Here is a 14519-nt window from a genome sequence, read left to right as displayed (position 1 = left end):
AAATAATTACAAACTGTAACGAGTGCTATGAAGGAAGTGGTTACCAACAAAGTGTAAGGTAGGGAACCTATTTTAAATAGGTCTGGCCTCTGAGACTTTACTTAAACAAAAAAAGAAAAGTTAAAGAATGAGAAAAAGCTGGCTACCCAAAAGGCTTAGAAGAGGGCTTTCAGCTCAGGAGAAAATAAATGATATTAACATATTGCCAGGCACACTTTGTCAGATCAGCGAGCTCACTGCCCTACTCCATAGGGAAAGGCAGGACTTGAGTTCTGTATTGACAATTGTTCTCTTGCTGCCCTCCTTCCCTAATGTCCTTTCTACTACAACATAGGAAGAAAGTGTCGGTTGGCACTAGCACACAGCAGCCTGAGTCTTCACTCTTGGCTATCTTCTGCTGATGGCATGCTCTCTGGGGATGCTCCAGGATAGAGATTGATCCCCAACTCCAAGTACCCCAACCTGAAGCCCCTGCCTGACAGAGTTGGCCAAAGCCTGAGGTGAAACACAAGTTGCTGTAACTTCTCTCAGTAGTGTCTGGCCTGGCTTTCTTTCTGTCTTTCAGAAAGCCCTCCAAATTTCTGGCATATCAATGGTAGAAGGGATCTCTCTTGGTTGTCTGGGTTTCCAAGTATTACAGATTTTTTTTTTGTCATTTCAAAGGTATCTGAAATGGAGGAGGCAATTAAATGTTTACTCAGGCATCTTACATGGAGGTTTGAACCAAACGTCTCCAACATGTTTAACCTACCCTCTACCCCTAGTTTCTTTCCTACAAAGAAAGACAATTATTTACAAATTAATTTGAACAGTACTCTCCGAAATGTGCTGTGAGTGCCATCAGCATTACATGAGTTGATTGTAGGTGGAACATAATTGAATGCCTGTGGATATATTTAACCTTTATTATTTACATATTTGTTTTAAAAGTATAAAAATATATATGAGTATATCAAAACTACCATGACACTAAACAAGGTTGAAATTACTTACCATATGGGGAACCTTTATAAAATCACCCTTAACATCCCTTTTTTTCTCATCCCTGGGAGCAACTGTCCTTTCCTTTCTCCAACAGCACCCAGGTCTTCTTAGATCTTCCTCTCCACCCTATTAAGCTCCAGCCTCCTTTGCCTCTCCCATCACTTTTATATGCAGACTAATGCATCCTCTATGCGTCTAATTTACATCTGTACGCTCATTATCATCCTCAGCAAACAAAAGATTAGGAACCAACTTCCTTAAATGGCAGCAAGAAAGGGTAAATTACGAACCAATTATGTTTCCCTGTCACAAATATTTTTTTTATTTTTTAATTTCCCTATTACAAAAATAAGACTGAAAATCTAACTACATTTCAAAATGAAAAAATGACTCAAAGCTGTAGGCTTCATGGGCATAAGACCTGTGCAATCTGCAGAGTCTGGTTTTTAGAAGGGTCCCAACTTTGCTTTAATATTCTTGAGATTCATAATAAATTTTGAACAAGAAACCCAGTCTTTTCATTTTGTAAATTATTCTGCCAACCCTGCTCTGGAGCAAAGTCCCTTAGATGAAGAACAGTATTAAAGAAGAGGTGAGGAAACAGAATGGGAATCGTGGCTAATGTTATCAGCTTGGAAAGGAGTCTGCTGGGGCTTTAGTAAGTTGAAGGTCAACCTAGACTGTACTGCTTCTGGGTTTGGTTTCAAACAGACATGAATTTGCATCCTAGCACTGCCACATATCAGTTGCTGAACTTAGACAAGTCAGAGTTTACTCATCTGCAAAATGAGGATAATATTTATTTTATAGGATTGTAAGGAGTAAATGAAGTCATACATGAAGTGCTAAGTATAATATAAAAGAATATTTGTCATATGTCTTTCATTGTTTATTTTTGTAGGCATTTCATTTTCATTATTATTCTTAAAACATTAAGTTGAATTTTAATATCAAATATACCAAGACATTTCTACTTTAATCCCCTCTCTCTCCTGAGTTTTTTGTTTTATTGTTTGTATTTTTTAATTTAATAACATTACTTTTTTCAGAAAATTTGTTTTGCTATTTATTTTATTTATTAATTTAGTTTTAATATTCACTTGAGGATTTGTTTATTGATTTTATTTTGTATTGTTCAAAGTATTATATTTATTTTTATAAAGAGTTCTCTTAATAGCAAATATGACTAGTTTTCCATTTATCACTTTGTTACAGTTTCCATTTAAGATAAATATTTATGTAATGATGTGAGACACTTTAAAGGAAAATATGAATAACTGGTAACATCAAGATAACCAAGAGTTGTGAAGGTGTAGTACAAATGACTGAGGCAGGAGAAAGACCCATCTAGCGAAATCTCTTCCATTTTTAGATAAGGCAATTGAAGCCCAAAGATGTAAAGTGACTAAGCAAAAGATACATATAAAATCAGTGGCAGAATAAAGACATCTTGGGTCTCCTAACTCCTAGTTCAGGGCTCTTCCAACTACATTCCAGGCAAAAATGACTAAAGCAAGAGCGAGCTTTGTGCTTAAAGAGGTTTACGGAGGGCAGCCAGATCTTCAATCTGTGTGCACTACCTCATTCACTCCCCAAAGATAAGAGATAAATGAAGCATTCTAATAGAATGATACAGAAACTAGTCACCTGGTTTTCTCCATGAAGCTAAGGCTTTCTTAAAATATTACCTATTAGACAATCTTTATTTCTCCTTTTTTAAAATTCTCCCTGAGAACGATATGTAATGAAGAATGGCCCAATAGGGTACAGAGAAATGGTGGAGAAAGTGGATAAAACACTCAGTCCCCAGTCTGCTAGTTTCTTCATCCTGTATGACACTAGTTTATATGTCTTCAGCATAAATATAACCTGAAAAGAAATGTGGCTTGGTAGTCCAAATGGCAGTACAAACTGGATATATCTCAGAGTTACCTCAGGTCCCTCAACCTCAATTCCTTTTGGTGGCATTAAATCTAAGAGAACTCAGAGAGGTCTAGGAAGGAAAAAGGGAATTTTAGATCTAGGACTATATCCCTGATTTCAGGGCCATGGCCAAATTATTTTACCTTTCAGTGTATATCAGTTTCTTATAAACTGGTGGCTTAAAACAACAAAAAATTATTGTCTCACAGTTCTGGAATTTATAAACCCAAAAGCAGGATGTTGACATGATTAATTAGCTTCGAAAGTGGAGGCGGGAAGGACCAGAGGGAGGGTGAGAGTGTGAGAGAGTGAGTGAGTGTATGAGAGAGTGCAAGTGGATGTGAAGGTAGACGATCAAACCCGAGCAGTGCAGGGCCTCGGAGCAGAAAGTTACTGTGCTGTGGACTAGAGCAGCTGGCTAATGTGTAAGCGGCTCTTCAGAGCACTTCTCCCTGCGCCACGAGGAGGTACCACCATTTTGGAAGATCCCTGGTCTTCCCTGGGAGGAGGCATTGGGAGCAGCTATAACCCAGCAACCTGAGCCCACCAGCGCACCTGGCACCATCGGACCAGTGGACACTCTGTGTCAACACAGACTGGTGTACAGTAGTGAAACTTCAAAGGTGCTGGTCTTAGAAGCTGTGGACAGCCTGGAGCCCAGCACGATCCCCCTTAGAAGAAGCCCCATCAGAGTCAAGATATACCTCCAATAACAGAGGCTGGGGATCAAACATCCATCCCCAGGCAACAGAAAAATAGATGAGCCTCTAAGATGCATCCCCAAAAACTACAGTAAAAGCTGAGCAGCAGTCAGCCCCACGGGGCATCAGCACTCCTCAAGAGTCAGTGGTAGGACCTGGGGTTCCACAGAGGCCTGTGCATTCCAGTAGATCACAAAAAAGGGGGAAGCCGGAGCCCAAGAGAGACTGGTATGATCCACATGCTGCCACCCAGGACCTGCAGGGTGCGGTGGCACCAAAGAGGCCTGTGCGACCCAGCAGAGACTGTGCCATCCAGTTACCCACGGGACCTGAAGCGTGCTGAAGCACCAGAGAGGCCTGTGTGAACCAGCAGGAACTGCGCCATCCAGTTACCCGCAGGACCACCAGGGTGCTGAAACACCAAAGACGCCTCTGCTATAACATGGGCATAGAGCCAGATCCCCAAAAAGACTGTGGGATCCAGTTACCCGCGGGACCTGCAGGGTGAGGGGGCACCAGAATGGCTTGTGCAACCCAGCAGCACACAAGATACGCATAAAGGATGTGAAAATGGAGGCTGAGAGACTAGAAGGTACATAGATGATCTCCCAGGACCAAACTGGAATTAACAAATCCTCAGAAAAAAAGCAACAGAAAAGCAGCAGGAGACGAACATATAAACAGGGATACTGAACACCACAGCTACATTCCTAGTCACTGAGTAACTGAGACTAATAGCCACCAGAAAAAACCTAGAGGATAAGTGAACCTTTCCTGGGCTTGCAAATCTACCCAGGAAAGTAAGACTTGACAGTGGTGTTTAATGTGGGCACACCCAGGCTCATCAAAACCTAGTAGAGGGAGCCACAAACATTAGAACACCAACATCCACAGGAAAAATTTGGCAGTCTCCAAAACCCACTGAGATAGCCAAAATGGTGAAACAAAGAAACAAATCCCAAAGGAAAGAACAAGAGAACTCTATCAAAGATGAGATCAATGAAATGAAGCTAAGCAAATTATCACAGGTAGAGTTCAGAGCCATGATCTTGAAGAAGCTCAACAGCATGAGTAAGGACATCAGCACCATGAGTAAAGATACAGAAACATTAAAAAACAACCGAGTGGAAATGAAGAATGACATAGCAGAAATAAAGAACACATGGAAGGTCTGAACAGCAGAGTAGAGGAAGTTGAGGACTGGATCAGTGAATCAGAAGACAGGATAGAGAAAATCAACCAATCAGAAAACCAAAAAGGAAAAATGATTAAAAAACAGGAAGACGGCTTAAGAGAACTGTGGAACAACTGGCAATGTAATAATGTTGGCATCATAGAAGTCCCAGAAGAAAAAGAAAATGAGCAAGGGTTAGAGAACATATTTGAAGAAATAGTGACAGAAAACTTCCCTAATTTGGTGAAGGAAGAAAGCATTCAAGTTCAAGAAGCACAGAGAGCCCCAAGTAATAAGAACCCTAACAGGCCCACACCAAGACACATAGTAATTAAAATGCTAAATATTAAAGACAAAGAGAGAATCCTAAAAGCAGCAAGAGATAAGCAACAGGTTACCTACAAAGGAAACTACATAAGGCTCTCAGCTGACTTCTCAAAAGAAACACTACAGGCCAGAAGGGAGTGGCACGAAATAATCAAGGTCACGAAAAACAAGGATCTGAATCCAAGACTACTCTACCAAGCAGAGCTATCATTCGAAATGGAAGGTCAAATAAAGAGCTTCGCAGACAAAAAAAAAAGTCTAAGAGAACACATTAGCACCAAACCCCCACTGCAAAAAATGTTAAAAGGTATACTGTAATTAGTAGAAGAAATAGAAAAATATAACCACAAAAAACAAAAATGACAATAAATAAGTACAGATAAATTATCACCTTTAATATCAATAGACTAAATGCTCCAAAAAAAGACACAGAGTAGCTGATTCAACAAGAAAGCATGACTAACATATATGTTGTTTACAAGAGACCCACCTCACTTCAAAAGACTCACATGGGTTGAAAGTGAAGGGATGGAAAAAAATCTTCCAAGTAAACGGAAAGAAAAAAAAAAGCTGGGGTAGCAATACTCATATCTGATAAAACAGATTTCAAAATGAAGGCCATAACTAGAGACAAAGAAGGCCACTACATAATATTGAAAGAATCTATCCAACAGGAAGATATAATCTTGATAAACATATACTCACCCAATATAGGAGCACCAAAATATATTAAAAATCTCCTGGAAGAATTCAAAGAAGAATCGACAGGAATACAATCATAGCTGGGGACTTCAATACCCCGCTGTGATCACTGGATAGATCCTCTAGACAAAAACTAGCAAGGAAACAGAGGCTCTACATGTAGCACTAGACCAAATGTATTTAATAGATATCTACAGAGAATTACACCCTAAAGCTACAGAATTCACATTCTTCTCAAGTGTACATGGGACATTCTCAAAGACAGAACACATGTTAGGACACAAATTAAATCTCTACAAGTTTAAGAAGACTGAAATCATATCAAGCATCTTCTCAGATCACAATAGCATGAAACTACAAATCAATGGCAAAAAGAACACACAAAGATATTTCAACATATGGAGGCTAAATAGCACATTATTAAATAACGAATGGGTTACCGAGCAGATCAAGGAAGAAATTAAAATCTTCCTGGAAACCAATGAGAAAGGACACACAACAACACAAAATCTATGAGACGTAGCAAAAGCAGTACTGACAGTGAAGTTCATAGCACTACAGGCCTACCTCAAGAAACAAGAAAAATCTCTAATGACTATCTAATCTCACAACATAAAGAGCTAGGAAGCAAACAAAAAGAAAACTCCAGAGCAAGTAGAAGGAAGAAAATAGTAAACATCAGAGCAGAAATAAATGACATAGAGACCAAAAACAAAATTCAAAGGATCTATGAAAGAAAGAGCTGGATTTTTGAAAAGATAAACAAGATTGATGGACCCTTAGCAAGACTCACCAAGAAACAAAGAGAGAGAACCCAAATACACAAAATCAGAAATGAAGAGGAGAGGTAACAACTGACACTACAGAAATATAAAAGATCGTTAACTATGCTGAACAATTATATGGCAACAAATTCGACAATCTAAGTGAAATGGACAAATTTCTAGAAACACATAGTCTCCCAAAACTGGACCAGGAAGAGATAGAAAACTTGAACAGACCAATAACAACAGAAGAAATTGAACATGTAATCAAGACTCTCCCAAGAAACAAAAGCCCACGCACCTACTGCTTCACAGCGGAGGTTTACCAAACATTCAAAAAAGAACTAACACCCATTCTTTCAAAACTATTTCAAAAAATTTAAGAAGAAGGAAGACTTTCAATCTCGTTTTATGAGGCCAGCATAATGCTAATTCCAAAACCAGAAAAAGGCACTAAAAAGAAATAAAACTACAGGACAATGTCCCTGATGAACAGAGATGCCAAAATCCTAAACTAATTCTAGCAAATCGGATCCAGCAATACATCAAAAAAATTATTCACCATGACCAAGTGGGATTCATCCCAGGGATGCAAGGCTGTTACAGTATTTGCAAATCAATAAATATGATACACCACATAAATAAAATGAAGAATAAAAACCACATGATCATATCAGTTGATACTGAAATAGTATTTGACAAAACCAAGCATCCATTTCTGATAAAACTGCTCAGCAATGTGGGATTAAAGAGATCATGTCTTGAAATGATAAAGGCAAGTATGAAAGACATACAGCCAACATCATACTCAATGGGCAGAAACTAAAAGCATTTCCCTTAAAACGGGAACAAGACAGGAATGCCCACTTTCGCCACTCTTATTTAACATAGTACTGGAAGTCTTAGCCACAGCAATCAGACAGGAAGAAAAAATAAAAGGGATCCAAATTGGAAAGGAGGAAGTGATACTGCCATTATTTGCTGATGACGTGATACTATACATAGAAAACTCCAAACACTCCATCAAAAATCCACTAGGCTTAATAAATGAATCTGGCAAAGTAGCAGGATACAAAATTATCATCAAGAAATCAATGGCATTCTTATCGACCAATGATGAACTCACAGAAAGATAAATTGAGAAAAATCCCATTTACCATCGTGGCAAAAAAAAACTTAAGATACCTATGAATAAACTTAATCAAAGAAGTAAAGAACCTATTTGCAGAAAACTACAGGACATTGAAAAAAGAAATACAGGAAGATATAAAAAGGTAAAAGCACATTTCTTGTTCATGGATAGGAAGAATTAACATCATTAAAATGTCTATGCTACCCAGAGCAATCTATAGATTCAATGCAATCCCCATCAAAATACCAACAACGTACTTCACAGAACTAGAACAATTACTTCACAAGTTCATATGAAAGCAAAAAAAGACCCTGAATAGCCACAGCAAACTTGAAAAAGAATAACAAAGTTGGAGGGATCACATTACCAGATTTCAAGTTATAATACAAAGCTACTGTAATCAAAACAGCCTGATACTGGCACAAGAAGAGGTATATAGACCAGTATAACAGAATAGAGAACGCGGAAATGGACCCAAAACATTATGCTCAATTAGTATTTGACAAAGGTGGCAAGAGCAGACAATGGAGTAAAGACAGCCTCTTTAATAAACTGTGTTGGAAACATTGTACAGCTATATGCAAAAAAATGCAATTAGACCATCAACTTACACCATACACAAAAATAAACTCAAAATGGATAAAGGACTTAAATGTAACTCATGAATCCATAAAAATCCTAGAAAAAAATGTAGGCAACAAAATTTCAGACATGATATGCAGCAGAGTTTTCACTGATACACTACGTAAGGCAACAAAAACAAAGGAAAAAATGAACACGTGGGACTATATCAAACCTAAAACCTTCTGCACAGCAAAAGAAACAACCATCAAAATGGAAAAGCAACTCACTGTATGGGCGAGCATAATTGCCAATTATACATCCGATAAGGGGTTAATTTCCAATATATGTAGAGTACTCATACAACTCAACAAAAGGAAGACAAATAACCCAATTAAAAACTGGGCAGAAGAGCTGAATAGACACCTCTTTAAACTGGACATACAAATGGCCAAGAGACATATGAAGAAATGCTCAACATCTCTAATCATCAGAGAGAAGCAAATTAAAATAACGATAAGGTATCACCTCACACCTGTCAGAATAACTGCCATCACCAAATCATCAAGTAAATGTTGGCAAGGGTGTGGAGAAAAGGGGACTCTAGTACACTGCTGGTGAGAATGCAGACTGGTGCAGCCACTATGGAAAACACTATGGTGTTACCTCAAAAAAATTGAAAATTGAATTACCATTTGACCCAGTGATCCCACTTCTAGGAATATAACCTAATTAGTCTGAAACACCAATCAGAAAGAATATTTGTACCCCCATGTTCATAGCAGCACTATTTACAATAGCTAAGATCTGGAAACAGCCCAAGTGTCCATCAGTAGACGAATGGATAAAAAAGCAGTGGTACATATACACAATGGAGTACTATCCAGTTGTAAGAAAGAAAGATCTCTTATCCTTTGAGATGACATGGAGGGACCTGGATAATATTATCCTAAGCGAAACAAGCCAAGCACAAAAAGACAAATACCATATGATCTCACTTATTTGGGGAATATAATAAACATAACAGTCTGAGGAATAGAGTAGACCCTGAGATGTGGAAATAGGGTACAGACTGACAACCCTCAGAAGAAGGTGTGGTGGGCAGAGGGAAGAGATAAACCACAGAACTTATATGCATGTAACGCATAACCAATGAACATGGACAACAAAGCTGGGGACGGCGTGGAGGGGATGGTGAGGAGGGTGTCAATGGGGTAAAAAAGGAGAAACATATGTAACAAAAATAAAAAAAATAAATATCTACAGAGAATTACACCCCAAAACTGAAGAATTCACATTCTTCTCAAGTACACATGGACTTTCTCAAAAATAGACCACATGTTAGGGCACTAACAAAGTCTCTACAACTTCAAGAAGATTGAAATCATATCAAGCATCTTCTCAGATCACAATGGCATGCAACTAGAAATCAATTGCAACAAGAACATGCAAAGACATGTGAAAACATGGACGCTAAATAGCATGTTATTGAACAATGAATTGGTTACCATGGCGATCAAGAAACAAATTAAAAACTTCATGAAAACCAATGAAAATGAACACATGACAACACAAAATCTATTGGATGCAGCAAAAGCAGTTCTGAGAGGGAAGTTCATAGCACTATAGCCTACCTCAAGAAGAAAGAAAAATTTCTAAAAACTATCTAACCTCACAAGTTAAAGAACTAGAAAGCAAACAAAAAGAAAAACCCAGAGCAAGTAGTAGGAAGGAAACAGTAATGATCAGAGCAGAAATAAATAACATAAAGACCAAAAAAACAATTCAAAAGATCAATGAAACAAAGAGCTGGTTCTTTAACGATAAACAAGATTGATGGACCCTTAGCTAGACTCACCAAGAAAGAAAAAGAGAGAGTACTCAAATACAGAAAATCAGAAATGAAAGAGGAGAAATAATAACTGACACCACAGAAATACAAAGGATTGTTAACAAATATTATGAACAATTATACGGCAACAAATTCAACAATCTAAGTGAAATGGACAAATTTCTAGAAATACACAGTCTCCCAGTACTGAACCGGGAAGAGATAGGAAAGTGGGGTGTCTGGGGGAGATATATCACGTAACTTATATGCACATATGCATGAACAATGGACATGGCCAACAAAGCTGGGGACAGGGCGGGGAGGGAGGCCAAGGGGGAAGTCATTGGGAGAGAAAGGAGAAACATCTGTAACAAAAATTAATTAATTAAAAGATAAAAAAGATTGATTAACTTCTGAGGACTGTGAGGGGAAAGCTTCCCTCCTTGGTCTATAGATGGTTGTCTTCTCCCTGTGTCTATTCATATAAATCATGAACAAGACAAGGATGTCCACTTTTATCACTGCTATTTAACATTGTACTGGAAGTGATAGCCAAAGCAAATAAAACACAAAATGAAATAAAAATCATTCAAAATGTAAAGAATTAAAACTATCTCCATTCACAGATAACATGATTCTACATATAGACAATCCAAAAAGTCTACAACAGAAACTACTAGAGCTAAAAAACAAATTCATAGCCCTGGCCGGTTTGGTTCAGCGGTTAGAGCATCGGCCTGCGGTCCAGAGAGACCCGGGTTCTGTTCCCGCTAAGGGCACATGCCTCGGTTGCAATTTGTCCCCGGCCCTGGTTGGGTCTTGCGGGTGGCACCTTTCACATCGATGTTTCTCTATATATATCTCTCCCTCCCACTCTGAACAAAAGATGGAAAAATATCCTCCGGTGAGGATAAAAAAAAAACAAATTCAGAAAAGTTACAGAGTACAAGATCAATACACAAAAATCAGTCGTGCTTCTATACACACTTTTCAACAGCAGGGATGGACTTAGAGACTATTATGCTAAATCAAATAAGCCAGTCAGAGAAAGACAAGTACCATATGATTTCATTCATATGTGGAATCTAATGAACAAAATGAACTAACAAGCAAAATAGAGACAGACGCATAGAGAGCATGTTGACAGCAGTGGAGGGGGTGTGGGCTGGAGCCAGTTTGGAGGGATGAAGTAAAAAAGAGAAAAAACTCATGGACAGGGACAACAGTGTGGTGATTGCCAGCGTGTGAGGGGAGGTGTAGGAGGGTATAGATGGGGTAAATGGTGATGGACGTCAACTTGAGGTGGTGAACACACAATACAGTGCACAATGATACGTTGTAGAATTATGCATCTGAAACCTACATAATTTGTTAACCAGTGTCACCACAATAAATTCAATAAAAAGGGGAAAGAATAAAATCATTAAATTTACAATAGCAGCCAAACGAACAAAATATCTAGGAATAAATTTAACCAAGAATGTTAAAGACCTGTGCACTGAAAACTACAAAACATTGCTGAAATAAGTTAAAGAAGACATAAATAAATGGAAATACATTCCATATTCTGGACTAAAAGATTTAATATTGTGAAGATGGCAATATTGCTCAAAGTGATCAGTAGAGTCAATGCAATCCCCATCAAAACTCCAGTGGCCTTTTTACATAAATGGAAAATCTGATGCACAAATTTATGTTGAATTTCAAGGGGTCTTAAATACTCGAAACAATATGAATAAAGAACAAAATTAGAGCAGTCACATGTCTCAATTTCTCAACTTGCTACAAAGTGACAGCAACCAAAAGTATGGTACTGATGTAGAAACAGACATATACACCAACAGAATTGAACTTCCAGTCCAGAAATAAACAAATAATCTATGGTCACTTGATTTATCAACAAGGGTGCCAAAACCATTCAGTAGGGAATGGGGAATGTTTCTCAACAAATGGTGCTGAGACAACTGGATATCCACATGCAAAGGAATGAAATTGGACCCCTAATATATTCCATATACAAAAATTAATTTAAAATAAATCAACAACCTAAATATAAGGGTTAAAACCATAAAACTCTTAAAAGAAACATAAATATAAATCCTTTAAATTTTTTCAATTACAGTTTACATTCAATATTATTTTGTACTAGTTTCAGGTATACAGTATATTGGTTAGATAATCATATACTTTACTAAGTGTTCCCTCTGATTTTTCCAATACCCAACTAGCACCACAGATAGTTATTACAATATTATTGACAATATTTTCTATGCTGTACTTTACATCCCCATGACTATATTGTAATTATCCATCTGTATGAAGAATGAATCTTTATGACTTTAAATTTGTCAATGTATTCTTAGATATGACACCAAAAGCACAAATAACAAAATAAAAGAATTAATAAATTGGACTTCTTTTAAATAAAAAACTTTTGTGCATCCAAAAAACTTTATCAAGAAAGTGAAAAAAACAGCCTACAGAATGGAAGAAAATATGTGTAAAAAACATATATCTAATTTATATACAAAGAACTCTTACAACTCAATAACAAAACCTCAACAATTCAGTTAAAATAGTCAACGGAGATGGTAAAGGTCAAATACGTGGTAATGGAAGAAAGCAAACTAGATTTAGGATGGTAAGCACACAACAGAGTATACAAATGATATATAATGTTGCACACTTGAAATTTATATAATGTTATTAATCAGAGTTACAATAAATTTAATTTAAAAAAATAGAATGTTTTTTTTTAATTTTTTAAAGTGGTCAAATAACTTGAACAGACATTTTTCCAAAGAAGATATACAAAAGTCCAAAAGCACATGAAAAGTTGCTGAACTGCATGAGATATTTTACTAATGAAAATCTTAAGTCACCACTTCACACCCACTAGGATGGTGATAATCAAAAAAAGGGGAGGTTATAATAAATGTTGGTGAAACTGGCACACTTGTGCATTATTGGTGACAATGTAAAAATGGTTCAGCCACATTGTGAGGCAGTTTGGGACTTCCTCAAAAAAAATTAATCATGCAATTCCCATATGAATCAGCATTTCCACTCCTAAGTTTCTACTCAAAGGAATTGAAAACATGTTGACACACAACTTATACATGAATATTCACAGCAAAATTATTAATAGCCAACAAATGGAAACAACCCAAATGCCCATCAGGTGATAAATGGATAAACAAAATGCAGCCAACCACACAATGGAATAGTATTTACCCATAAAAAGGAATGAAGTACTAATACACACTACAAAATGGATAAATCTCAAAATCATTATGCTAAGTAAACAAGCCAGGCACAAAAGGACAAATGCTGTATGTTACCATTTCTAGGAAATATTTAGACCAGGTCAGTACATAGAGATAGAATGGAATTCGGGGGTGACCAGAGGCTAAGGGGCTACAACATGATGAGGAACCCTTATTAATGGGTGTGGATTTTAATTTGGAGTTATGAAAATATTTTGGAACCAGATAAAGGTGGTTGCTGCACAATGTTTAAATATACTACTTGCCACTGAATTGTCCACTGTAAAAGAGTTAAATTTATATTCCGCAAATTTCGCCTCAATTTTTCTAAAAAGGCAGGGCAGGGTGGTGAGGGAGGTCAGTGTTTGGTGAGGTAAAGTCGGGGACAGAAGGGCTTTCTGTGGGGAGCCGAGCAGGGTCTGTGGCTATGGAGGGAGATTCAGAAAGAGAGGCCTGCAGGGAAGAGCGGTGGGGGAAGGCAGGCTCCTGAGTAGCTGCTGAGGGGCGCTTGTTCATCCCTGACCTGGTGGCCTCCCGCCGGACCCAGAAAGGATACTCACGGAAACCCAGGTAATAGCACAGCAGCAGCATGACACAGATGGTGAGCAGGAACAGAACCAAGCGATTGTGGGCCCACATCTTCACCAGAGACCTGCGACCCTCGACTCGGAAGCCACGCAGGGATGCTTGACAGCTGGGCTGAGGTGTTGCAGGCACGACAGAATAGCTCCCAAGATTGCTGCTGCCGCTGAGGTGCGACCCCACCACTGGGTTCTCCGCAACGTAAGACGCATCACATCTGATCAGCCTTACGCGCGCCCCTCTCAAAGCCCTGGTCTCCTCTCTCATACATCTCCCTTCCGAGGGCATGGCTCCGCTTCTGACTAGCTGAGAAGATGCCTCCCCACCAACAGCGCTTCACCCATAAGCTCCTTGGTGCCGACGCATGCGTTGTGCCCCTGGGTGGCACGTGCCAACCCACGTGCCCAGGTCCCACCCCTTTTAACGGCCTGCAGGGTATCTTTTGCATCACCTCCCTCTCAAGTCCTGGCCTTTCTAGTGCTTAATAGTTGTTGAATTGTCTGGGACCTGAGGTCTTCACCAGGATCATAGCGGTTTGTTCCAGATCAACAAAATGGTCTCAGTGGAATTCA

At 38.4% G+C, this 14519-nt stretch overlaps 1 protein-coding gene across 1 annotated transcript in view; it reads right to left on the bottom strand.

Annotated features, from left to right (window-relative positions):
- FMR1NB (FMR1 neighbor) overlaps positions 1 to 14235 on the bottom strand; it is a 36097-nt gene extending 21862 nt beyond the window's left edge. Inside the window, exon 1 of the mRNA XM_036270091.1 lies at positions 13926 to 14235. Coding sequence (XP_036125984.1) covers positions 13926 to 14235 — 310 coding nt within the window. The remainder of the gene's footprint in view (positions 1 to 13925) is intronic.
- Positions 14236 to 14519: the final 284 nt, after the last annotated feature.

Source organism: Molossus molossus, unplaced genomic scaffold (genome assembly GCF_014108415.1).
Source record: "Molossus molossus isolate mMolMol1 unplaced genomic scaffold, mMolMol1.p scaffold_m16_p_2, whole genome shotgun sequence".
NCBI lineage: Eukaryota > Metazoa > Chordata > Mammalia > Chiroptera > Molossidae > Molossus > Molossus molossus.
The sequence above is the reverse complement of the archived record's forward strand: the minus strand, read 5'-3'. Positions and strand labels throughout refer to the sequence as shown.